Raw genomic sequence first — 25,659 nt, 5'->3', positions numbered from 1 at the left:
TTCAAAATGCACTGTGGAATGATGAACTATTACAACCGCGCATTCAAGCTATTCAGAAGTAAAACCTAAAGCTCTGAAGTCTGGCAAAGTCCCCTGTTAATTTAGTGAAAATTACTGCAACTCACAGGAGACATTCCTGAGGTTATTTGTTTTTTAGAATTTCACTTTTGCTAGCAACTACCTCAGAGTCACTTTAATAGTCTAAAAGTATTAAGATAAAAAATCCTAAGCAGAAAAACATTAAAAATTCTTTACAGAAATTTCCTAATATCAGTCTGCAAGCTTAAAAAGGAAGATGCACCAAGTGCTATTTTCGTAAGCGACTTTTCACAGTAACAGAGACCTGGAAAATAGAAAGAAGAAAAAGCCTGAAAACCTTCTTTACACAAATCTATTTGACATTTCAGAAATCTAAAGCAATATTCACTTTGATAAATAAGAAGTGCATGTAGGTCCTTGCTATTGCCACCAGTAGAAGATTTTACCTGCACATTTGGGGAGGAAGGAATCTCTGTACTTACCATGTGCTTGTGCAAAAGATGAGGAAAAAAAAGGTGTTGGAAAAAGATCACAAGACTCACAGTCATGCTAGAAGCCATCAAACCAGATGTTAACAGCACGTAAAAGCTCCAGTTTTTAACGTACATCAAGACATTCCTGTTAGGAATATGGGTACATGCTGTAGATCTAAACCTTGCTTGTAACTACATAGACTCATGTTTGGGGTTTTTTTTGCATTTTCTTCACATAGACCTAGGCTGCAGTTATTTCATGAGGAACTTGCTTGTGTAAGGGCAAGCAGAACAAAAAGTTACACACTTGCACAGCATAATTCATTATGTAAGCAAAATCAGCTTATGCCAAATATTAGATACTGAACAGTAACATGTATCTGGAATAAATAATTTTTACTAGCTTATATACCTAGATACAGAAAGCCTGATATGGAGATTCTTGTGTTATTTAGAAGCGTTATCCCTAAAGATGTCCTGCACTACGATCAGATTAGCTCCCACATGAAGTTTCCAAAACAGCTATCAATTTTAGTCACTAAGAAAATAAAACACAGAAAAACAAAATGAAACCCAACAATTTCTCTCCACCCTCACCACAGAAAAAAAGCTCCACTGTACAAGTGACTACAAATTTAATATTAGAGTAAGAAATTATATGCTTTTAGGTCCACACAGTTAAGCCATTGGTTCACCTGAAATTATAAAGCTGATACTCAATGTTAGTTGTTTTGAATGTTCAGAAAGCCAGGCCTATGACCTCAGCAGTTTTCCTGAAGACTTCAACACATACCTTTAGATGAATGTATTTAGGTAACATGACAAAATCATGGCTGCACTGTTTTAGGCAGTAGCCTTTCCAAACACGAAATGAGAGTCTGTGGAAAATGCTGTGGTGAAAAAAATCATGAATAGACACAGCCTTTGCCAATTCCTAAAGCGAGTCTGGGAAAACAGCGTGTTATCTTTTGTTATTCTAACGAAAGGATGCGCAATCTGTGACCTTCCAGAAACACTTCTTTTGACCTGCAGCTTTACACTTGCCTGCCCTTTTTCTCAAGTACTCCTCACATCCAAGGGGAACCAGACTGCTAGGAAGAAACATGAATATACTGTAAGGAACATATGCTATAGGTCTATCGATGGTCATATAGTTCCGTAACATCTCTGCTTGAAAAACAACCATCTCAGCCAGAAGCACAGACAAACGCTGCAGCATGGAATTTGTTTGTATTATGGGGACTGACAGGCTGGATAGCAATACTGCTGAAGAGGACACAGGGGTCTTGACACACAGGAGGCCAAACATGAACCAGCAGCATCCCCGAGCAGTGATGAAGGCTAACAGCACGCTAGGCTGTATTGACGAGGGCATAGCCAGTACATCATGGGAACCCATTCTTATCTGGCACTTGTTAGACTGCATCTGGCCTACTCTGCACCTGCTACCTCGCTCCTTCCTCAGTACAAGATATCCATGAGTAGGCTCAGTGGAAAGGCACCGAGCCAATTAAGGGACAGGAGTTTTTGCCTTCAGGTAACAGAGTTCCTTACTGAAATGCATGGTGGGAGAAGAGACAGTGTTCATAACATGAAACACAAGCTTGTGTTTGAATGCGAAGGGAAAAATAATTGCTACAAGGTTAGCTAAGAATTTGAACAGGTAGTTCAGAGACTGTGGACTTTCCAGCCTCAGTGGGTTTCAACACCCAACTGACAAAGCCCTAAGCAACCTGCTTTGAATTTAGCGTTGATCCTGTTTTGGGCAGGCAGTTGGACTAGAGGCCTCCCAGGGTCCCTTTTCCAGCCTGAAAGATTAAAATTCAGTGGGATGTGTGAAAAGCGTGGGCAGTGGGATGCGTATTACTGTTCTTATGGCAGCCATTTTGAGTTTGAGAAATTGAAATACCTTGTTCCTGCCAAAATTATTGCACTTCTTAAAAATGTAAATGCTGCCATTTGAATCCACATGCCTTTACATTAAATGTCAGTACATTAATTTAACACAAAACCTAGTCTTCAACAGAATGTTACTTTTATTTTACAATTAGAAATGTCACTTTAATCTTGAGAATACTTAAAACAAGTTGTTTTTCAACTGAAAGGAGAATCTGATTTGCATCTTAGGTTGTTTTTTTTTTTTTTAAACGTGAACATTGATGAAAGCAACTAATCTTCAAGAAATTAAAAGTATCCAACAGAATAGGTTGGCAACAGCTGTGCAGTATTTTTGGTTTTGTGTAGTTTCAGAGTTCAAGATACTTCAGGGGCACCTCAGTCTAATATTTTGTTCAAGAGCATTTCTGAAGGAACCTGATTATCTGCAATTTCTGTTGTGGCAGAAAGGCTTTGTAAGGCTTCTCAAAGCATTTGGAACAACTTGTAGACAGCATGCACTCCAGTGCAATTAGATACCAGTGGCTAATGCCACCTTAAGGCTCTAAAATAGAGGTTTCTTACAATGAAAAGTTTTGTAACTCTCACAGAAGTCTAGCAAATGAGGGGCTCTGCACTTCTAATCGAAAAACCAGTATCTTTTTTCAAGATGGGAACTTAAGAGGTGTCCCACTGGCTCAGGAGAACAGCCTAACATTCTGTCTCCAACAGTGACAACGGGACTTTCATGTTGTTTTGTTTCTAAGGGAAAGCATGCAAATATGACTAATTTTTGCCATCCATTCCCTTCATATTCCCAAGCCCTCACTCACTTGTCCAGAAACTGTTGTAGCAGATGAGTGTCTCTTCCTAGCTGTTTCAGCATGCGTTTATAGAACAATTGTCCATGACTGATGGTTTGTTTTGGTTTTTTTTTTATTTGCTGTCTACCTCCAGAGCTTCCTGTGGCAGTAAGTTCCAGAAATTCCTTTATTTGTTTTAAACTAATCTCCTACTTGTTTCAGGAATTGCCCCTGAATTCTAGTAATGCAGGAACAAGTGGCAAAAAGCAGTTCCGCAGTCATGATTCTGAAACTCAGATTGTAACACCTCCCTCAGCCTTCATTCTAACACAGATGAGTCCCAAGCCTTTTTACCTCTCACAAACAGGCAGTACTCAAGACCAGTGATGGTTTTAGTTGCCCTTCAACTTCCCCACAGACCTTCTTTAAACTCTCTACATCCATCTTGAGGTGTAGAGACCAGCCCTGCACCAAGGTTTTGTAGTGGCAATATAAACCCCTTTATTTTGTTTTTAATATACTTGCTATTGATGCCCAACATTGTCTTGTCTGTTTTGGCTGCTGCTGCACGCTAAGCCAATGATGTCAGACGACTCAGCGACAAACTCAAAAATACCTTTCCCAATTTGTAACTACCAATTCTGTGTTTGGCATCACGTAGGTATGGCTTAGATTTTGCAGTTGAAGTACCTTATTCACATTGAAGCTCATCTGTCCCCTTTTTTTAAAGGGAGACTTCTTGAGATTCTTGCTTCAGTGTTCTATTTGAACACAGAAAAAGAACTTGAAGTAGGAAGCATCACACCAAGATCTTGTCAATCATGTAGAAAAACATACCAAGATAATGGGAAATTCAACTAAGGGTTCTGGGGGGATTGGGGGAGGCGGGGGTTGCGCATGGACCTAACCCAAACACCACCAGCCCCAAACCCTAGTTCTACTCTATCCTTATCATTCCACCTGAAGGAAAAAGAACAGCCCTTCTTCTTGCAGCCATGTTGAGCAGAGTATGTACTTGCACCCCAGGGTCTGTCACTTCTGCTCTCATTTGTACAAAGAGCCAATACTGGTTAAAGCCTTTCAGTTTTGGGTCTGTCTCTCCTTTGTGTGAAGGGAACTAGACTTCTCTCACCCCAACAAGTGACATTCAAGTGAACCTTGGCTGTTTCTTACTGCTTCAGTTTTGCAAGAAACTCAAATCTGATCACATCTGTAAAAAAAACCAGGTCTGGTAAACCCACATGTTTTGCTTTTAATTCTCAAATCCAGGTCGTGTTGTTTAGCTCTCTACAGCTTCAACCCAGTTTTCACTACAGCACATTCACGTGGTCTTTAGAACATTTCAAAGGGTTAACAACATTATGTGACCAAAATGTATGTCATCATTATCCCTTCAAAAGCCATCTGTATCAAGAACAAAATCTTAATAATAATGTTTGCATTTATATACCTTCCTGTGCCTAAAGAATTCAGCATTTTAAAGACAAACTGTATGCCCTGCTGGTCAACATATGAAAAGACTTCAGTTGTGCATACTCTTAACAGGTAACAGTGTACTTCCACAAATTCAGAAGAGCTGAAAAAAGGCTAACAATCAGATCCTTGAACCTCAGAATAAACTTTCTTACCTGATGCTGACTGCCTCATCAAGCCAGGCATGAAGGAGAGACAGTAAAGAGACATTTAGAAGTTTTAGTACAATTCAAGAGTTCTTTCATGTTAAATCATAGAATAGTTTGAATGGTGCTAGTCAGCTGCAAGCAAGTTATATTTCTGAGCCCGTTTGTTTTTTTAAATAGAGAACATAGGTCAAATTTTCAAATGGGACTTTGTGAAACAGAGTTCTACTTAAGCTCTGGGAGACATTTTTATGTTGTAACCTGTGAGGGTTTTTTAAAGCTAGGAACTCAGTGGCAGAAAGAAGTCAAACTAAAATATTACTTTCTGCTCCTTTTAAAAGGCTTCAATCACTAATTCCTGAAATTTACTCAGTTCTGAAGTAGAAGCATTTTAACAAAGCTTGCCAACAAATAGTCAATCTACTCACAGTAGGATAGGCAAGCAATACACAAGTGAGATCGAAATATGATAAAAATATGACTTGGGTGAATGCAATTGGTTATGGCAGAAGGCAGTTGGTTAAATTTTTATTTAAAGAACAAAGACACTGAATTCTCAGTGCTTTTACTTATAGCAAGAGGAATCTAAAAATCAGAGTTCCCTCTTTGTCTCCACCTTAGTAACAGTAGGAAGTCTTAGTAAGATTTCCTGCTTAAAAACCAAACACGATTCAAAAGAAAACTAGAATGTTGCTGAAAGTATGATCTAACCACTTCTAGCTGAAGAGAAACAAGTCATAAGCATTTCCAAATACCTGTCCTGTAATTCAGAAAAACATCATCAACTTGGCAACATGAAAAGAGCCATTTAGAAGTCAAAATCTAATCACAAGCCAATTAAAAATAGCAGATCTATTAAATTATAATCACATTTAACATGAATAAAAGTGATTTAATTGGAGTTTTTAAAACTTTGAGACTACCGGTCCGCAGCATCTAATGGGGTCATACTTAACAATTGACTGCTACTTACTGCTGACCCTCTCCCACTGTGATGAGATCACTCCAGTTTAAGGCATACACTAGTACTCTTATCACTTCTTTAAAAAGCTCCCAGCTACTTCTTTTAAAAAATGCTTTTCTCAGAAAATGAACTAGTCGCAACATCTCAGACTAAATTAATGGAAAATACATGTTTGTTTGGGAGACAAGTATCAGTTCAGACAAATATTATGTCCAGTAGGTACTACAATGCAGAAGCATTTCTCCACATGCACAGAAGAATGAACATTAAGGCTGCAGATCTTTTCATGCTACTTTTTCACTTCCATGGACACAAGCTCTCTGAAGCCGATTTTTAAATACACGGTTGTACTTCCACAGAGAGCCACATTCATACTGAAACCATCGCAACACGAACACTGCACAAATGGAGACATCATGAGCTAAATGAATAGTTGCAGAAACTAATATTAGCAATCCATCACCTAAACCAATTCTTAGCAAGTTTAATGGCTGTACAGCTACAATGCAAATGGGGTTTCTGAAGTTCCCCAACAGAACCAGCTTCCTTATAATGAAAGGGACTGTTAGGTATGCATTGTGACAGAATTGTATCAAAGCATTTTAACGAAAGCCATTGCTTATTGATCTTTGAAAAGTCTGAAATTTTAAAAAAAAAAAGCTTAAGTATGGTTTAACATATCCTGCAATTAAGAAAAAGTTTAATGCAAAACCAAACCAACTTTAAAGACATTCTTCATTTTCCTCAAGCATGAGACAGTTTTTACCCAAACATGTGGATCACATGCAAAAGACAGAGGACAGTCTTTTGAGAGCTCCCTGACAACCTGTATAACTTTCAAAATTACGTGTAAAATAAGACTATGTGTAAAATAAGTCAACAATGCATATTGCATATAATACAACGATCTTTGTTTAGAAACAGTGACACATTCTCTAACAAATTTTAAAATAAATTTGAAAAAGTTACGTTAAATTAGAAGTGTGTTATCAGTGTAACTGTATTAGGACAAGGCTCAAAGTTGTGGCTTTTATTTCAGTGTCAGTCAATTTCCTGTTTCACTTCAGTTAACATTAAGGGTTTTTTTCTAAAGCCATAGCTATAAATGCAGCCATAATTAGGATTATTAACTTGTAAATAACAGCCATAAGCAATGCCAGACAATTTCCATTCTTGGAAGTTACTGATGATTCAAGAAGCCCAAACCAACCAGACCAAACAGATGTTGAACTCCCATTTATTCTGCTTGCTCCCATTACCCAATCACTGTTGTCCCTCCTAAGAAAGAGGCCCTAATACCATGGACTCGCTGTTTGAATGGTAACAGCTGAGAGGGACTGCGTGGGCTTCTCTTCCCTGAAATCCATATGAAAAGCTGCAGAGGTGGCTACCCCCACATCTCTTACTGAAGCCCCTTTTGGATTCTCCAGTGCCATATCTACCTCTAGAGATTTAAAAACTGAACTAGAATATTTCGTAGACCTCAAAAGATATTAAAGGAATATGTTAAAAAAAAAAAAGGGGGAGAGGGGAGTGGAGGCAGGAGAAATCAAGTTGTTCAACACACTCTAATGGGTTGTTGAAGAGTCACGGACATAAGGAGGAAAGTGAATACATTTAGAAATGCATTAAAAAAACCCTCTGGAAAACTATTTTTGGGAAGTTCTGCTACAACACAAAATACAAAAATACCTTTTCTCCTTGCAGTTCACCTGAACTACAAATATTAAAGTTAGCCTGAAGTGTTTGGCCTGGAGGTTTGACATAGATTTGGTGTTTAGCAGATTGGAATCACCATTAAATAGCTTTACGATTTATCTTTCCTTTTGTCTTTCCCCCACCCCAAAAGTGATGTTTGTAAGGCAGTACTCAAGATTCTAATCAGAGTAATTTAACAAATTAGACTAGTTAAGCAAAACCAAGCAAACTGAAACAGGTGTTTAAAAAAAAAATCCAGTGCATTAGGTACTGTGATGTAAGAAAGCAGGAAATGTCTTGATCATGCTTACAAATAACATGCCTTGAGAGCATTTCAAAATATGTTTGCAAAATTGCTTCATTTGCTTAGTAGTTAATAAATCACTATTAAATGTTTAACTTATCATGAAGGCTTTTTTTTTAAGACATAGTTTTGTCTTTGATATCCTTTAAACATGGAAATTAATTTCCTCATCTAAAAATTTTCGCACAGCAGAAGTTTCAGTCAGATAAACAAAATGCTGATTTTTAGGGAGTCTAGCAACGGCCATTGAAATGAAGTTGTTAGCCAGTCCCCTGGCTACAGGATCCCTGTAGGAAGAGCCAAGCTGCGCTCCAGCGTACTCAAGACAGTCTGGCATCCACCTTAGCACATTTGGCCACTTATTTAGGACTGAGTTTAGCATGACTAAAACAGGAAACCTTCACAATCAACAGCAAACCCTGATAAGAGTTAATGATTCTAGAATAGCGCAAGTTTAGTGGTTTCTAGAAAACAGTATTTCTAAAGAATATAAACTATAAAAGAGTTTCCTAAAGAAAACTAACTCTGCTTTGTATGGATGAGTTCAGAGCTGTATTTGCTTCCTGCTAGCATTACCTCATCGCCTCCCCCCAACAATTTTATAATGCTCATACCAAGATAAAAATCAGTTGACAAAAATTCTTAGAGGACTTGGTGGAGTATTTGGCTCCTTGTTTTGAACTGTAATAAAATGAATCTTGGAGGAAAGTTCATTTGATTTGTTAGAGTTTTTAGGACAAGCAGAAAGAAGCAGATAGAGAAAATTAATTTTATATTACTTTCAGTATGGCAGAAGGATTCAAAGAAGGCTGATTTGCAGCATAACTTAATGGTAGGAAGACTAAATCTGTCCACATCCAGTTGTCTCCAGGGTCTCATAATGTGTTTGAACTTCTCAACCTGCACTATATCAAAACAGTACAACTGTTTCTGGAGTTCATAAATTCAATTTAATCTAATATAATTGCAGTATAATTTATCCACTTGTTACAACAATTGCAGCAAAACAGCTTGAAACTGGCAACAACAGAAGCTGGTCAGAAGTCAGAGCGAGTATTAAACTCCAAGCTTGATCAGCCTATTGTGGGCCCAAACCAGAACAGCAGTGAATGGCACTATTGTACACCCAAACAGACCTAGGCTGCTTTTTTTAATTGTCCCAATATGGCTGCTATTCTTAAAAGATAAAAAACACCACAAAAAGTCTCCAGACTGAGGGTTTGGGTTTTTTTTTTTTGTCATCTATAGTGGGATTAAAAGCAATAGTCATGAGGTACTACAACATTAGATGAGTCTGCCCCACTCACCGTTAACTCTTTGGAATCCAAGCTCACATATGTGATCAACTACTAAATTCTCATGTTCAAGGAAAGAATTACCTTTGGGTTTGAAACTCGTACTTTTAAAAGGATGACCCAGGGTAACACAGTATTTATCTCTGAAATATTTATCTCAAATTAACTTTGCTGACCATATCACTAGACAGAACTCAAACCATTGCAGTGTGTCGTAAGGGAAAAAGCAAAAGAGCAGCAAGAAATTTCCAAGACTGAGTCATTTCAGGCTTCTGGGTTTTTTAATAGCACTTAAATATTTGGCCTCTGTTTTAAATTGCTAGCTTCTGTAAGTCATATTCAGTCTCACAGTAACACAAAATGCTTTACAAAATCCTTATAGATGTCAGGAATTTTAAATTCAACCTATATACTAGTTTTATTGCATTAAAAGAAAGCTCATCTCCAGTTTTCCTGCTATTTATTTCATATTGCTCTGAATGTACTCTTACATTTCCTGACTTAAGTTTTTTTTTATAAAAAAGTGTTTCTTCAACATTATTAGTTAAAAAGCACTTGAGCAAAAAGGAAAACATGTTAAATGTATGTTGTATATCAGTCTTACCATAGACAAGTCTGCTGTATTGTAAACGTGACAAAGATTAAAACTAGCAACAAGTGTTCAGACCAGAAGGTTTCCAGTGAATCAGAACAGGAAACCAATAAAGCGATCAATGGGAGGTCATGACTTTTTGATCACTGCACTATATGGTTAAAGAATCTGGTTTTGATCTAGTGCCGTGTAATCAAATTAAACTTTGAAGTTCTGTATCAAATATGCAATTGAAATAGCAACAGCGCTAAGGAAGTACCTAACTTTTAAACTATTTTCAAAAAGAAAGCAGTCTTCGGTAACTGTAAGTCAGATTTTATCTATTGAGGGATTTTTTCTAAGACCTGACAAGCTTGTTGTAGTGAGATTGTATGCAATTCCAAAAAAAGGTCTAAGCTGACTTAGCCCTGGGAAGTTTCTATAAATAGCTAGTTGGTAGGTGGAAGGAAAGTTCCCAGAAACTCTTCCTACAAGAAATTCTAATGCAAGTGTTTATTTGGAGTGAGGACATGGCAACAAAAATACTTTAAAACAGCAGCATGATCACACTTAAATGTACTGCAATTATTATATCCAAGGAACTACCTAAATCTCAATGCTTATTCTCCCTAGAGCATGCATCTATTTATAGAATAGTTACTGAAACCTCAAGCTTTAACTAGAATGTACTGGCTGATACAGAGACTGAAAATGTACCCATTATGGGGAACAGTTACAGGAAATTATCATTTCACACTTTTACTCTGTCCTTCTAAAGCAGGAGTTAAACTCAGCATTTTTAAAGGGACTAAGAGGCATTTAGTTTTGCCTCTGATGGCAGAAATGACTTCCATCTGTGCTGGCTGCCATCCTGAGAGTGATAAAAGAATTTTAGGAGGGGTTTGTCCCAGTTATATTCAGATAAATTTACAGAGACATATTACAAGCATTCCTCTCCTGAGCTTGCTTCTCACATAGATGGCAGCTGTGCATGGTTGCCAAAACAAATTTTTTTTTGCAAGGAAGAGCTACTCAAATTCCCTCCAGTTTTCAATCCCCAAAACTTGATTTAGAGGCAGAAACATAGGATAGATCCTGACATAGCTCCGATTAGTACAGCAGACAGGTCATGCAGCTTCAACACTCAAGAGAAGAGCGTTATTGCCGTGATAATGAAATAACCTTATCTATAATCAGTTGACTTGCTTTGGCAATCCAGACAAACTCTAAGCAAGGACTTAGTATAGTTAAGTATAGCTAGCTACATTCATCTCTAATGCTGCAGTCAAGCACTAGTATATTGCTCAACAAGACAGATCTGGACCTTTGACACAGCAGGATACAGTCAGGAAAAAAAAAAAAGGGGAAATGTTTGTAAACAGAACGATCACCAATCTTCATTTATTTTATGACTAAGTCTAATTTGTCAGTAGTGGCAGTGAAACAGTTAAGATTAAAACCTAAAAGTGTTGCCCTCAAAGTGAACGAGGTCATACCTATTCTGTTTGTTATGCTGTTCACGTTTAGATGTTTCCTTCACTCTCACGAGAGATGGAGGATATTTTGTTGACGCTGCACCAGGGTTAAAGGAGATAAATCAACCTTACCTGATGCAAAGATGAAGATGGATTTTGTGGCCAAAGATTCATGGAATGGAGTACCATCATTATGGAATCAATCATAGGTTTTTAGGGAAGTGTAACATGTGTGTTAATTACACTATGAACATCCATTTAAAATCAACTGAATTAAACAACTGATGTTCATAAAATATACCGGCATTCCATTGTGCAGTAACACTTGTGCCTGTTGATTACTTAGTTAAGCCAGTTTCTAAAGCTAGCTCTTTTATTAAGGGCAGGGTGACTAAATTGAAGAAAGTTATTGGAGATTAAGACTCCCGATCTGTTCGGTCTCGCACTTCTGTATCAATCTTTGTATTATCAAGCCGGTATAACATCTCTGACTCAAGGACAAGCTGAATTAAAGGAGCAAAGCATTTCACTTTTCTAAAGCATACAGTATATATTTAACTATCCTGTGTAGACAAAGCTGCTACATTAGATTGGGTGTTTGCAAACCACATGACCTCACAAACGCTATCTTATCACATCACAGGTTCCTCAGACTGACCACAACCACTTAAATCAGACTCTGCCAGCACAGAGGCTCTGTAACTTTGACACGTACTAGCAAAGCAACTACATTTTTAGCTGTCCAGCAGCCTTGCAAGAACTTTACTTGTGGGGAGGGAAAAATCTGATGGTCTCTTGTCCAACTGTGCTTGCAAGATACGGTAAAAGAAAAGCACATGATTTATTGTGCTATAAACTTCCACCACAAGTTGAAATGCTTACTCTGTAAATCTGAAGGATAACATATTTCCTTTCAGGGACAACATTTCTTATCAAGTAAGAAAACATTTATAGAGCACCACATATTTTGAAAGCATTTGTCTAGTAAAACAAACTATTCGACAGTGTTAATGTGATTCTAGTCAGTATTGAGAAACAAGCACTTTGCAAGAGTTAATACAGTACTTTTAACAAACATTACATTTTTAGTGAAAACTGCGAAGCGAGAACAATGTAAAAGTTGACTGAAATAAATCCCACAAAGATTAGCTGGTTTTAGGAAAGCAAGTAAAATGACAACTGCAAAGAGACAACTATACATCTGCCTGTATTACACGGAAAGCAAATAGCACACTCCTTCCAGAAGAAAGGGGGGGAAATAAGTCAGCAAGAGACAGAGTGGAGGAGCATTCCATCTAATTATAAATTTTACAAGAAGAGTGCCAGGCCTTTTTGGACTTGCTCTTCTCTCCTTAGTTCTGATGAAAGAAGTGTTACCTATTTCTGTTTCCAAGATACCTAAATGCTGATAAATCTGATCGTGTCTCATTCTCATTTGACCATATGTTCTCATCCACTGCTAGCCATTGCCCTTCAGGAGAACTTTAACTAGAATTCACTTTTCCCAGTTAATCCTCTTATTTCCTATATTTTCATGCAAAGCTACATACAACTCATTTGAAGTTTTAGAAGTTACTTAAAGATGTGCCCACACTGCAGTCATTACTGCAACACAGCATAGGCACATCCAAACCAAGCAGCTGGACACCAGCAGGATGAAGCTCACAGTTATTTACCCTGCTTCTGGATGTAGTCTAGTGGTGCTTCAGACAAGAGAATACTTGACTTAGTAAGTATTGAATTTGACTTAAAGGAAGCCTCGTAACAAAATTAACAGAGGACAGAAGTAATGCTTCCTCTGCTGGTATCCCACCGTCAAGCCCAGATGTTATTATTGTAAGAGAAACAGGAGCTTGAAATGCTGCTAGAAGCGGCCAACCCACCTTGTGCCACCAGTGGGCCACAAGCAGCATCATCATTTTGTGCTCAACTATGGCTGATACAGGAGTCATCATTTGGTTGCTTGTAAAGATACTCCCTCATCTCTTCAGGGGACAACCTGGACTAAACTGTGCTGGGGACCAGAACTACTCACTGTACCATATTGATTTAAGATTATTAGTTCATAATAAAAAAAAACAAGGAGGAAAGAATTTGGCAGCTTTTAAACACAGCTTAAGTACCATAAACTTGTATGGTAGGTAAGACCAAAGGAACTGTTAATGTGCTTTAAACTTTCCTCCTGTGTACTATAGTGCATTGAGTTTTATTTAGGTGTTGTATTATGTTGCCTATACAGGTGGGTTTTTTTAATCCTTCACACTGATGGCTACACTTTACTTTCCCTTCTCCATTTTAGTTTCATCAGTGAAAACCTAGAAAGCTAACCCAAGTTGCAAAATGTATCCTTAATTCAGCCATATTACCAATTACTCCTTCAGTCCTAACTTATGCATTATTTATCCTCAAAGTAATTACTTAAAGTGTCTTGAATTTTATTTACACAAGCAAAATCTTTTAAAAGCACAGTATTTAATCTCCAACTTTTATATCTCTTTTCATTAAGCCAATCTTAAAATGTTAGCTCACCAGGAGTAAGATCAGACCATGAGATAACACCTATATCAGAATCTTACTGACTGCATTAGGTTCTTAAAACATAATATCAGATCCATTCCTAGATAAACTATATGTATGTGGGAATGGAAGAGTAGTAAACTAGTAGCCACTACCTCCTTGAATAGCCATCTGAAGTTTTCAGATACTGAAGACGGGGAATACTTTTTAAAAAAATCCCCCTTTTTCTGCATTGTCAACATGCAAGAATTTAATCACCAGAATTTCAGGTAAAGTTACTGTTACAGCCTTTTAAAAGCCTCAAAAAAAATCTTCTGTCATCTTGTTCTTCTCCATCAGCCATGCTGAAATACTGTTAACATGGGCAGCTTGCAGAGGGTTTTCTACCTGTTGGAACAGTGTGCCACACTAACAGCACGATTTTGTTTTTCATTCAAATACCACAAACACATGCATAAGAGTTGCACAATAGCAAACAATCTCATCCTTGCTTCCTCTCAAAATATTTAAAGTAATCATTTTTTGAGAGTATCTCTTGTTACAGAGGAACAGCTAAGAGACAACTAGCTCTGTATGCTGACTCTGACATTGGTCAATAGCAGATGCCTGGGAAAGAATTTAACAGTAGGCAAATAAGTAGTGGTACTTTCCCAGAACATTCTTCTCCAACTCCAGCAAATAGCCCATTTTTCATTCAAATTTGCAAAAATCATATCCTCTAGTGGTTTTTTCAACACACCTCCAGTTTAATTTGAAGATCCTAATTCTTGCACTGGAATGAGAAGTGGAAAAGTGCTCCCTACCCATCTTCTACATCCCGCTTACAGTTTGAATATTTTATATCCCCCCCCACACCCCGCCTTCAAAATTCCTTGGATAAAAAAAAAAGCCAACCATTCCAGCTTACTAATGTTACCTAAGACACCAAAATTAGGTGAGTAGGAATTAGCTGATCCTCCTCCTCAGGGTCACAAATTGCACTGGCTGCTGAAGGTGACTAGACAACAGCTAGAACAGCATGAGAAGCAAAAGCAAGGGCACAAAGGAACAAGTCTATTTCAAAACCTGCTATTTTGCTTCAGTTGTCCTCCCTGGTAACTTTGTGTTTAGTATGCTTTTAGCATTAATTCAGTCAAGTCCTAATTCAGTCAGTTTTTTTGTATCCCCTGGGAATGACAAGAGATATAGGAAAGAAATGGCCCAGTATCTTTTGAAAGCTCTACTCACATCTAAGACAAAAATTGCAGATAAATTCCCAGAAACCACCTTCTTCCCTCCACAAGTCTCCTTGACTCTACAGATGTCTGAAACCTTTTACTTGGAAATCTTTTTTTTAACCTAAGAATATAGATCAAGAGCAAAAGGTGCCAAGATTATAAAGAATATTTTGTATGTCAAAAAAGCCAAATAATTTGGCAAAGAAAAAAAAAAGCATCACTAAGCTCTGAGTATTCTTCAGCTGCTTCTGAGCTAAAAACAACTACTGCATCCCTCAAGTATAGAAAAACACTGCTAGAAATTGATTTTAAAGAGTTATTTTCAACATCCATATTCCTGCTTTCTAAGGAAAAAATGTGTGCTAAGTGAAGGAAGCACTAAGTTTCCGTATGTTGCTGCTCCCCTTCATAAAGCTGTCCCCTAATGCAGATGGCCAATATGCCATAGAATCATAGCCTTGTGGAATAAAGCTCTGTAATCCCAAATTGTTGAGGCTACTTGTTTTTGTGGACTTGAATACAAATTAGACAGAATTCAGCTTTTAAAATGAAAACTGTCATCAGATTAAAACCAACCTACATTTGAAATACTGTAGTAATATAAATAAGGAACTGAAGTTTAACAGCAAACCAAACTCATTAAAGCATTCCAAGAGACAGAAAAATCAGCTAGCAGTATGATAAAAGACAATTCACAAAGTTTCACTCGAAATACAATTTAAACTGAAGCACTTCAGTCCTAAATCACAAAGTCTGTAAGACTGGAAACCACTCGCTTTTGTCTCCAAAGGTGTCTTGTGGTCTGCCAGTGTAGTTTGTGGGTAAGCATGTCAATTCTAATCTTTTGTACCACTCCTGTAATCTAGGTAACACATACGAGCCTTGCAACATCCAACAGGAAGCAGAGACAGCTGCTGTGTAATATATATAAAGTGACTGCATGTACAGAGGGGTAGTGCATGAAATGCAGAACTTCAGCAGTTTATAAATCATTTAATTCCATTCAGCTTGAATTAGAAGTAGAGAGTGGCAAACTACAAAGAACCTCCTCCTTTTTTCCCTAGTATGTGATTTATGCTGAAATGAGTAACAACCAGTTCAAGATTTATCTTAGTCAGTTTTTCTTAAACCTTCGACTTTACTTACTGGACTCTCGTGACAGTCCAAATTTTTTTACATATTCCTTGCTGCATACAGTCGCTGCTTTACTTCAGTACTACCTACTGAAGTGGGATACTCTCTTGAATAGCGATCACAAAAGTTAACATTCACTTAACATTTCAGTGTCTAATCCCAGGCAACGTCTATGAAGTACTAGCACTCCTTGTGCAGCCTGACAGTATGTAACCCGCAGCACAAATCTTGCACGCCATTTATGTTACATCAGTTAAAGCGCGTTAACTGTAAGGTCAAGTGACACAGCACAGTGCTCACCGTCCCCAGACCTGATTTCTCTTACGCTGAAGACAGGGCAACCAAGCTTCTATACTTACTGACAAGAGTAATCAAGTTGTTTCACAGAAGCTGCAGCCTGTTCCAGCTGCACAAAGGAAAAGCACTTCAGATTAAAATCCTACTAAGCTAGAAGTCAAGAATGTTGTAGAGATAGCTTTAAGAACAGCAGGAAAATGGAGGAAGAAAGAAAATGCTAGGTGGAAAGATTTCAATTATTAAAAAGAACAAATGGCAATGGGACATGGATTTCTGAAAAGGCAAGCAGAGTGTCTAAGTCTAGTGCATATTAAAAGCTCTGAAAAAAGTTTACATCATGACTTCCTGTTTGAATCTGTGACAATCCTCAAAATTTTGTGTTTTTGCACTAGTTTCAGCCTTTGACAATAAAGCCGTAAGGCATAAGCATCTAACCACTTTGTGCCCAATAAAGCAGCTCAGCCAGTAAGGAGGAAAGGAAGTGCAGCACTAATCTGACACTAAATAGACACAACTTTTCACAGGATTCATAGGCTAACTAGAAATACTGCACCAGCTGTTCTTCAAATGTTGATATGTTATGTAAAAGATTAAAGGATAGCTGTTAGTAACTTTCTGGGGAGTGAACATAAAAATGACTGACGTATTTACTAAAGTTAAAATTGCAAGTTAATAATAATTAAATTACATGTACATGAACTCTGAGGGACATTATGGCTACACTGAGGAATTTAAGTATGAATTCAGCATTTCCCATAGTAATGTAAATTATGTTAAATATTTTAATTCTATCTTGTATTTGGTTACTCAAATCTATCTTGTATTTGGTTACTCAAGTTAGCGCAAAGAAAGAATGCATGTGAGTAGATCTAAGACTGTGTGCATAGAGCAGCAGTCTACCACGCAAACCTTGTTACAATGTTCTCAAAGCTCTGACTTGTCTGTTCACTCTCCTGGAGTGTTCATCAAATACAAGTTTAAGACCTACTGTGAAACAGTCAATGTCCAATTCAGCTTACCATACTACAGAAATCCACTGGCTAGGTATAAGGGGAATCAGGCAGGTACCTTGCTAGAACACACCAAAAATCCAGTACAGTAATTCCATTTATAGTTATTTTACCTTATTTGAAAGGTAAGAAAAAAGGCATCATCTTTTTTCTATGTAATTTACCTTGTACGCTTAATAGCAATGTGCCTAACTGGTTCAGTTTTGGATGCCATACTAGCAATTTCCAGTATGTGCAGTTTTACTCAGTAACAGGAACATAACTTGAATTTACCACAAATAACTCTTCTCATAATATGATTTGAAGACTGACTGTAGGATTGCTGTTCCCAGGTGAGTAATCAAAGCAGATGAAATTTAACCTTTAGGCTGCAAGCTGCACCATATTTAAGATGCATGCAAAATTCTGAGCTCAGAAAAGACTAAAATTAATCAATGGACTCAGATTACAACAAAGGGCAATCAGTTGGAAGTTTTTTTAAAGTATAGACAAAACTTTTTCAAAATAAAATTAATAATCTGAAATTATATGCAGAGTTCTGATACATAGCTGATTTAGGTTACCACACTGGAACAGGTGAAAAATATCTGAAATCTGAGGGTCAAACTTGCCTCCACTACAAAGTCAAGAGGTGTTACAGCAGCAGCCTGTTGCACCTGCACTGTAGTACCCCCCCACATACCCCTTTTAGCAGGGGGATTCAGCTTTAGACCCTGGGCAGCAATAGTGATCCTCTCTTTGCTGTTCCTTATTGTTTGCTGTTCCTCACTGGTGTTCTAGGTTTGCCCTGTCCCTGGCTACTAGCCTGGCTTGCAAACATTGGTGGAACAGTAGACCTTTCACTGGAACTCTACAATTAGGATGGATGGTGGTGTTGCCACATCTTGGTACCATCGCCATCTGATGGATTGTGTCACAGGACAGAATTGAAGTATCTAGCTCCTCCAGGTTCCACTGATACAGGAGCACATGCATTCAGATTGCTGGCCAAAGACATGAAATAGTATTTATCAGAAGGCCAGAATATGGACTTAGTTTGCAGCTACTTATATTCAAAATATAGGATCCGTTCATCATTTTGTTCCATCCTTCAGATGGAGAACATGCAGTTTTTCCGATGTAAACCTCTAAAAATGCAGGACTGGCGAGAAAAAAAAAGAAGTTTTAAGTGGAATCAACATTGATGGCCATGCCAAGTCATTTAATCTTGTTTCACACATATCCATCCCAACCCTACCTCAAACTAACTTTTGTATTAATTTATGTCCAGTTTAAAGTTCTGCAATTACAATATACTAGATGGTAATCACGCCGTCACCAAGAACTCCGTTTCTTTACCAATGTCTTTTACATGTTAACCATTTGGGAGGCTGTGGTCAGCATGTCACGTACACCATCACCCTATCTTCAGGAAGATGAATTTGCAAATTTGTAACGTTTCTTTTAGCTTTTGCAGAAGTAGAATCAAAAAGCAGCTAGCCAAAAAGCAAAGAGCATGGTCATTAATGGATCTACACATGAAGACACTTCAGTGCAGATGTAAAAAGGTTGGTTTATTTAATTGGTGTTGACTAAATTATACTACTCCTAACATTTAGCAGCTGAGGGCAAATGTTTTTGCCTCTTCCTATTGCCATTTTATTCAGATTTTGCTGTTTCTTTACTTAGTAGCTATGTTAATCTAAGACTTAATTCTTATTTATTAGCACCAACTTACTACAGACATTTCAGACTTAACCTTTCATTACCTCAAAATCAGCCCAGTGGGTTACGCTCAAAATAAAGAATTGTGCATGAAGTATTACTTTCCCTCCAAAGTTTTAAAATAAAAGCTAGACAAATAGATACATAACAGTAGGGGGGGGAAGTCACTAGTAAACAAGGACTTCCAGGCTTTAAGAAACTCTGTGCAGGGAAGCATTCAGAAACGCTGCCAAGGTGGAACTTGTCCACTACATGCAGAGTTTCTTCCTACTGTTTCTATCTATCCTAAAATGAAGTACTTTATTCCTATAGTGTTTACCTAGTTTGGAAGTGAAAAATCAAGCCACAAGAAAGAACTTGTCTGGAAGAGGAGTGCTCTTCTACATGGAATTACTCAAACTCTACTATTGTTGAAATTCATATTCTCCCTAGCTGATATTTTCTTTCAATCGAATTGAAATGTTAATAAAGATTTGTCTAGACTTAACTGTCTAGGAATCACTAGTATTACTCAGAATTATCATCGTTCTGTGAGCCAACAAACCTCATCCTTATTCCAACCTGTTTGCATAAACTTACACACATTAAATACATACACAATCGTATGCCTTCACGACAACTGACTTGCTCAGCCAGACACATGAAAATGCTTGTGTAGAGAAAATTATGCAACAGCTTTCCAACTGTAGTTCTACTTTTCCTCCAAAGCAGTAATTCCTTACCTTTTAAACCTATGCTGAGGAGAGGAAAAAGTCACTACAGTGCCTTATTTATTGCAAAATATGCAAAATATCTGGCTTTCTGGGAATTCTACAAGCAACTTACTTTCTCATAAGGAACAAAGCAAGCTAGTTATAGTCCTTTAATGGAAGACGCCAGGTTATTGATTTTTAAATTTATTTTTAAGTGAGCTTAATGATTGCTAAAGGTGCTGGACTGATGGCCCCAGAGACTCTCCTGAATCTATAGCATAGACAGCATTCCAAGATCCTCCACTATGTTATAACTCTCAAGGGACTGGTCCTAAAAGGTTGAATCCACTAAGATTGTTATGAAAACACTACCTACACTTAAAGAAAGAAAGGATGTGTTTATTTAACAAAAGCAAAAAGGCAACAAACAATTAGGTTGTATTGCTCCACGATACTATGGTTTTAGGCAAGACCATCAGAGCTGTGCATTAGAAGGCATATGGAAACAGAAGCAGACTACAATGCAAAGATGACTGGGCATTTTGCACACAGTGTAGTATTAGGTAAAGACATTTCTTCACAATGCAGGATGAACTGAAATGAGCCAGTGAGCACAGTAGTTACATAAGCCATTTCGGTTTCAGGACCTTCTGAGCTTTTTTAACTAACAGAAAGTTACTACAGCTATTAGAGCAAGGAAGTTTGAAGACACAAATTTCATAGGTTGAAGGTTTTGGCAGTTTAAAACTTAAAAATCTGTTAACTGATATTAAGCAAGCATCCTTTTTCTTTTTAAGCAATCTCAGTATATTACCATGTAAAATTCATCCTCACAACAGCAAGAACCAAAAAAATCTACACATGGAATCTTCCTTTTGCACAAATGCAGTTTAGTTTCTAACTAAATTAGCCTTAAAAGTTGTAGCAAATAACGACGTAAAGGGGCTTATTTTCATGCACACAGCTCCAAATGCAATAAATGCAACACAGTGAAATATGATCAACTCATGAAATTAAGAAGAAACGAAGACGGAGCATAAATGCAGATCTCATTTAATGTCAAATCATGCAAATAAATTTTTTGTTCTCTTACATCCCAGGATAAGGGCAAGATTCACGTATAAGAGCTAATTTTATTGCATTCATTTAAAGTAGATATGTTGGCAAAATCAGGTACTGAAGCTGTAAAAACTATTAGATAAGCAAAACCTGCTACAAATGAAAGATAGGACAAAAGGTGCAAGTGATCAGCGACAGAGGTATTTTATCACTTACCTCATGATGCAGCTCAGCTATCTGATCTTTCAGTTCTCTGATGTACTGGTTAGAATCAGATTTATTAAGCTGCCCTTGAATTTTTCCTTCTTCTTTCTGTTTTGGTTAAAAAAAGAATCTTATTCAAATTATTCACAGATATACTATATTAAAAATCTTATTTTAACTGTCTGGATATTTTTGTCATTAACTGAAACTATTCGCAGACACAATTGAGCACTGTTCATCTGGTTGAAGTTACAGCAGGTATCTAGGGGCGTCAGTAGCTCACACCACGCTGAGCCGCCCAATACCAACCATAGTGCAGGCAGGTTTCATGGAGGAGCGTGAAGAATTAACAGAGGTTCACAGGTGGAATTCACATCCAGTGTACATGAGGTTGCATATGCAATTTAGTAAAGCATCGCTACAGAATACTATCACCATGTGGAACATCTCTTAGTGTGCATTATTTTCACTAACGTAAAGTTTTCATTTAGTAACAAGGAATTCCCCTTGTCTCCAAGCAACAAGTAAACAAAATGCGTTCTTTCCTTGCTTTACAAGACATGCACTGGGAAACATTACATATGACAAGCTAAAAAATCTTGCAACATATAAAATATTGTGGTATTTATCATATAAGAGTTCCAGAGAGCATAACTGAAGAGAGGTACGTCCCCTAGCACCAATTCTGTGAGAGGTACAGAGAAAAAATGACATATAAAACCAGCCAGAGATGAAGAGGAATGTGAGATTTCCCTTATTTGTCAACCAAATGCAGGTCCTAAGTTTCAAGATGTTCAAGAAGGCGTCATCTGCACCTGAATGTCTGCAACACTAGCTTTCAGCTTCTCCCTAAAGGGAATCCTGATGTGACTGAACCAAACCTGGCAGATCTGAGATAAACAGCCATCCTTGATGGAGAAGGCCGCCCACGTGTTCAGTTTGCTACTAGCAAGTCAAGAGCAGCCTTGCATTTTTTTTTTTCCAGCTGAGTAATTTCTGAAGCAGCCACCAGCTTTAAAAGACAGAAGCACCTTGATTTTATATCAATCTTTACCATGTGTGTAAGCCACATACAACCAATTTATTACAGAAATACAGAAATATAATGGGAATATCTTTTTTCTACCTGTAGCTCATGTTGCTGAAGTTTTAATTGTACTTGAAGAAAGCAAACAGCTCATTTCAGCAACAGGCAAGTTCAAAGTCATTTGCAAACAGAATTTAAATACCTTTTAGAATGAAAGGTGTCAACTGTTCTTCAAAATACAAGACAAAAAGCTTTAACAGAGAGGTTCTTTTAAAACATCCCTCTGAAATATCAACACCAGGACAGAGCACGTACCAGGACATTAGGGGGAGGGACAGTATACCACTTTCCAACCCTTTTTGCTGCATGAAGGGAACAACCTTGAGCACTGTCAGTGTTGGCAAACTCAAAGCAATTTCTCTAATTTCAGACTTTGTTTTTCTTGCAGCAAGGTATGCATTACAATATTACTTGAAAAATAACTTTGTCATATTCACTATTAAGTCACAGAATCTGCAACATGGAGACACAAGATCCTTTAATGCATAATTCCATATTGAACCTAGTTTCTGAGGCAACCTATGGCTCAAATTCACAAAAAAATTATTATTATTAACAATGTTACTAATGTTCCTGTCCTAAATAGGTAAACACCCTCCCCCCAAGCCCATTACCTCTCTTTACAAGGAAGACTATCAGTATTGGAGAAACTCAAACAGAAACAACTTAACCCGCGGAACAAAAATAATGCTGTTTATATCTGTATATAGAAAAAGCTTCACTGCTGTCAGAAACTGAGATTCCAGGCAACGGGAATGACCTGATCTCTTGTGGTAGCAATATATGGGAGAAATGCTTGTCCAAGTCCTTTCCCTCTGTTTGAAACCGTGCCTTTTCCATTTAAGCCTCTTGTTCTATGGACTCCAAATTACTACGTAACCATACAGTACAGCATCAAAAGGCAAGAGTAAAGCCAGCTTTTACGATAAACAGAACATAGGTGTCATAGGCCTTTTAAAATGGAAGTGTAATAAATAGTTGAGCTTACATTCAAACTGGATGCACAAGAGGACAAAACAGGCATTCCCAAGTTAAGTCGGTATAAACTAACAGCAGAAGCAGTAACATTTACTAGCTTAAGTTTGGCACTGCCCAAATAGCTGAAAGCTGTTAGTATATACCATATAGAGTATAACATGTTGGGAGTTAAACACTTTCATTATTTTTAAGTGGTTTTATTATTACTATCTATTCCATAAGTAACACTGTAATGTTAACGCAGATATTACAGAATAACTTGACATGTAAATTTGCTCATGGAAGAACTGACTCTAGCTCCAGACAGTTGGAGCTGAATGTAGGGCCTAAGCCCGGCTTGCAAGATCCTCATTACTAGTGAAGGGCAAATAAGTTTCAGTTTTCCTTTCGGAGCTTACAGATTTTGTAGAGCTGACAATTCACAAAAATGCATTTAGCACAAAAAAGGAACTCTGCAATGTCATTTTCTACAAATGTACTTTTCAAAGAAAAGTCACGCTGTAACTTCCTCTTGCAACACTCAAAACCCTAGAGGTCAGAAGCTGATCCTTCTAACTGGCTGCAACAGAAATCAGATATTTCTAGCTAACTAACTAAGCCCATGTTCTATAAGCTACAAAGTCTGTCTACAGTGGGTAAACTGGAAGCATGACATAGGAGAAATTTTAGGACTAGGTATCAGTCTTCTTCATAGCTGCTGTTCATCTCTCTGAGCAATGGCACAGATACATTCTATTTTTTTTTTTTTAAATAAGCTAAGTCAATCATGCCATTGATTTAGTTATTTACAAGACACTCATGCAGGTGCAGTAGCAAACCACTGGAAAACATGCAGGGGTCAGACACTATAGCATTCAAATATTTTTAGATTCTTACCAAAATCATTTCATTTAGAGAACAAATAAGCAGACAGCTGAAAGTTTACATATTTCAGATGAACCAAAACATTTTTTAAATAAAAAGTAGGTTTATCTGTCAGATTATGATCTTTAAGTTAACCGATATTCTTTGAAACTGTGACAAGAGATTGATATTTCTCAATACATGTATTTATTTTCATGCATGTAAGAAATATTACTATGATCTGCAAAATTGTTTCACTTTCCAGTCACATTTCAAATTGCATTAAGTTCAGATTACTTTCTAGCATCTAATGAGCATTTGGTAATCAAAGGCAAATTAATTTTAATGTGAGCACCTTAAATTTGGTAGTAATATTCTTTAACACTAGTTTTTCATTGAGGCAGCCTGACAGAAGTGAAAAAGAAAAATTGTTGGCAGGAAAAGCTTTCAACACGGCAGTTCCTTTTAACATGACAGAAAGCAATATTAACAGCTTTCCCTGCTATCTATTGGTATGTCGCAAAGAGCATACTTTATCCCAAAAATTTTGTCATTCTAGATTTGCTTCTCCACCTACCCTAGATTATATGACACGTTAGCTGTTACTTCCTGACTATCAAAAAACCCTATTTCTTACTGGTTTTATCAAGTGATCTTAATATCATCCTAGAGTCTCTTTTAAGGAGTATTGTCAGTGCATATGCATCTTGAGATAGTGGAAACCTCCACTGCAAAACAAACCCTGTATTCTGCCTCCATGCAGGTTAGATACCCACTTGTACATTGTAATTCCGGATGATGTTAGATTAGTGCCAAAGCACAGCTATATGCCACTGTGATTGGTGAAAGCCCCAGAGACAGCAAGCACACCTATGCTCCAAACTTTTATCAACACACATGGAAACTGCACAAAGGATTTTATGTCCATGTTTCATTTAGTAGCTTAATTAAGAAAGCTTGAGCTTCTTCAGCTTGGATTTTTCGGTTTCAAATATAATACATTACATAGATATAATTTCTAACTTTTGATACTGACCTAGTCATGAGGCAACTGAGATCAACTGAGATTAATACCATTTGTTCTTAGTTCAAAATCTGAATTAAACTTGGCCAAGAAAAAGAGCGACAGGGAATTATCTAAATTGCAAGTGACATGAAAGTGGGACAGAACCTGTGTAATGAAAACACAACAGGTACTGAATGGAACTGAAACAAAGGTAAGGACCTTAAACAGTAACACGGATGGATTCTTGCAGATTTAATCTGCAGCCCACTATCTGCAGGATATGGCTGTTGCATTTATTTAGTTAGTTGATGTACTGCAGGGCAACTTAAGATAATAATCTTCCAGGAATAACTACTAGCCCTCTATCATTCATTTGCTTCGCTGGAGATGCATGTTTTCCATTGTTCCTGTTGTACTGCTGCCATCCTTCATTTTGCTTCCAGGTATCATAACCCTCTAAAGAGCAGATTAATTAATCTCTCCTCCTAAGGGTCCAACAGCATATGTTGAAAAGGTTTCTAGACTCAGGCAGGAAGAAATCAGTCTTGTATGGATTAAGTCTTGCCTGGCATCAGCCACCTCAGCCTAAGAGCCAGCTGTGGCAGATGGAAGCTCAACTACTGAGATCAAAGGATAACTGGAACTGGGGAACAGAAGTCTACTTGCACAAAGGACAGAAGCCTGCACTCTCCATGGTCCAACCCCAGTAGCTAGAGACATCAGAGGCCACACTCAGGACATTCTTGATATCCTTCTTTCTTGTCAATCCTAATATTACTATTATTGCTTTCATGT

At 37.5% G+C, this 25,659-nt stretch overlaps 1 protein-coding gene across 5 annotated transcripts in view; it reads right to left on the bottom strand.

Annotated features, from left to right (window-relative positions):
- The window catches only part of EVI5 (ecotropic viral integration site 5), an 83,356-nt gene that overhangs the window by 1,951 nt on the left and 55,746 nt on the right, over nucleotides 1-25,659 (bottom strand). For all 5 annotated transcript variants that reach the window (XM_009640613.2, XM_035896089.1, XM_035896090.1 and 2 more), the window contains one exon: nucleotides 20,963-21,058. In XM_009640613.2, the coding sequence (XP_009638908.1) occupies nucleotides 20,963-21,058 (96 nt within the window). The remainder of the gene's footprint in view (nucleotides 1-20,962; nucleotides 21,059-25,659) is intronic.

The sequence above is a fragment of the Egretta garzetta genome, unplaced genomic scaffold (genome assembly GCF_000687185.1).
Source record: "Egretta garzetta isolate BGI_Z169 unplaced genomic scaffold, ASM68718v1 scaffold706, whole genome shotgun sequence".
Classification (NCBI taxonomy): domain Eukaryota; kingdom Metazoa; phylum Chordata; class Aves; order Pelecaniformes; family Ardeidae; genus Egretta; species Egretta garzetta.
This window is presented reverse-complemented; position numbering and strand designations above follow the sequence as displayed.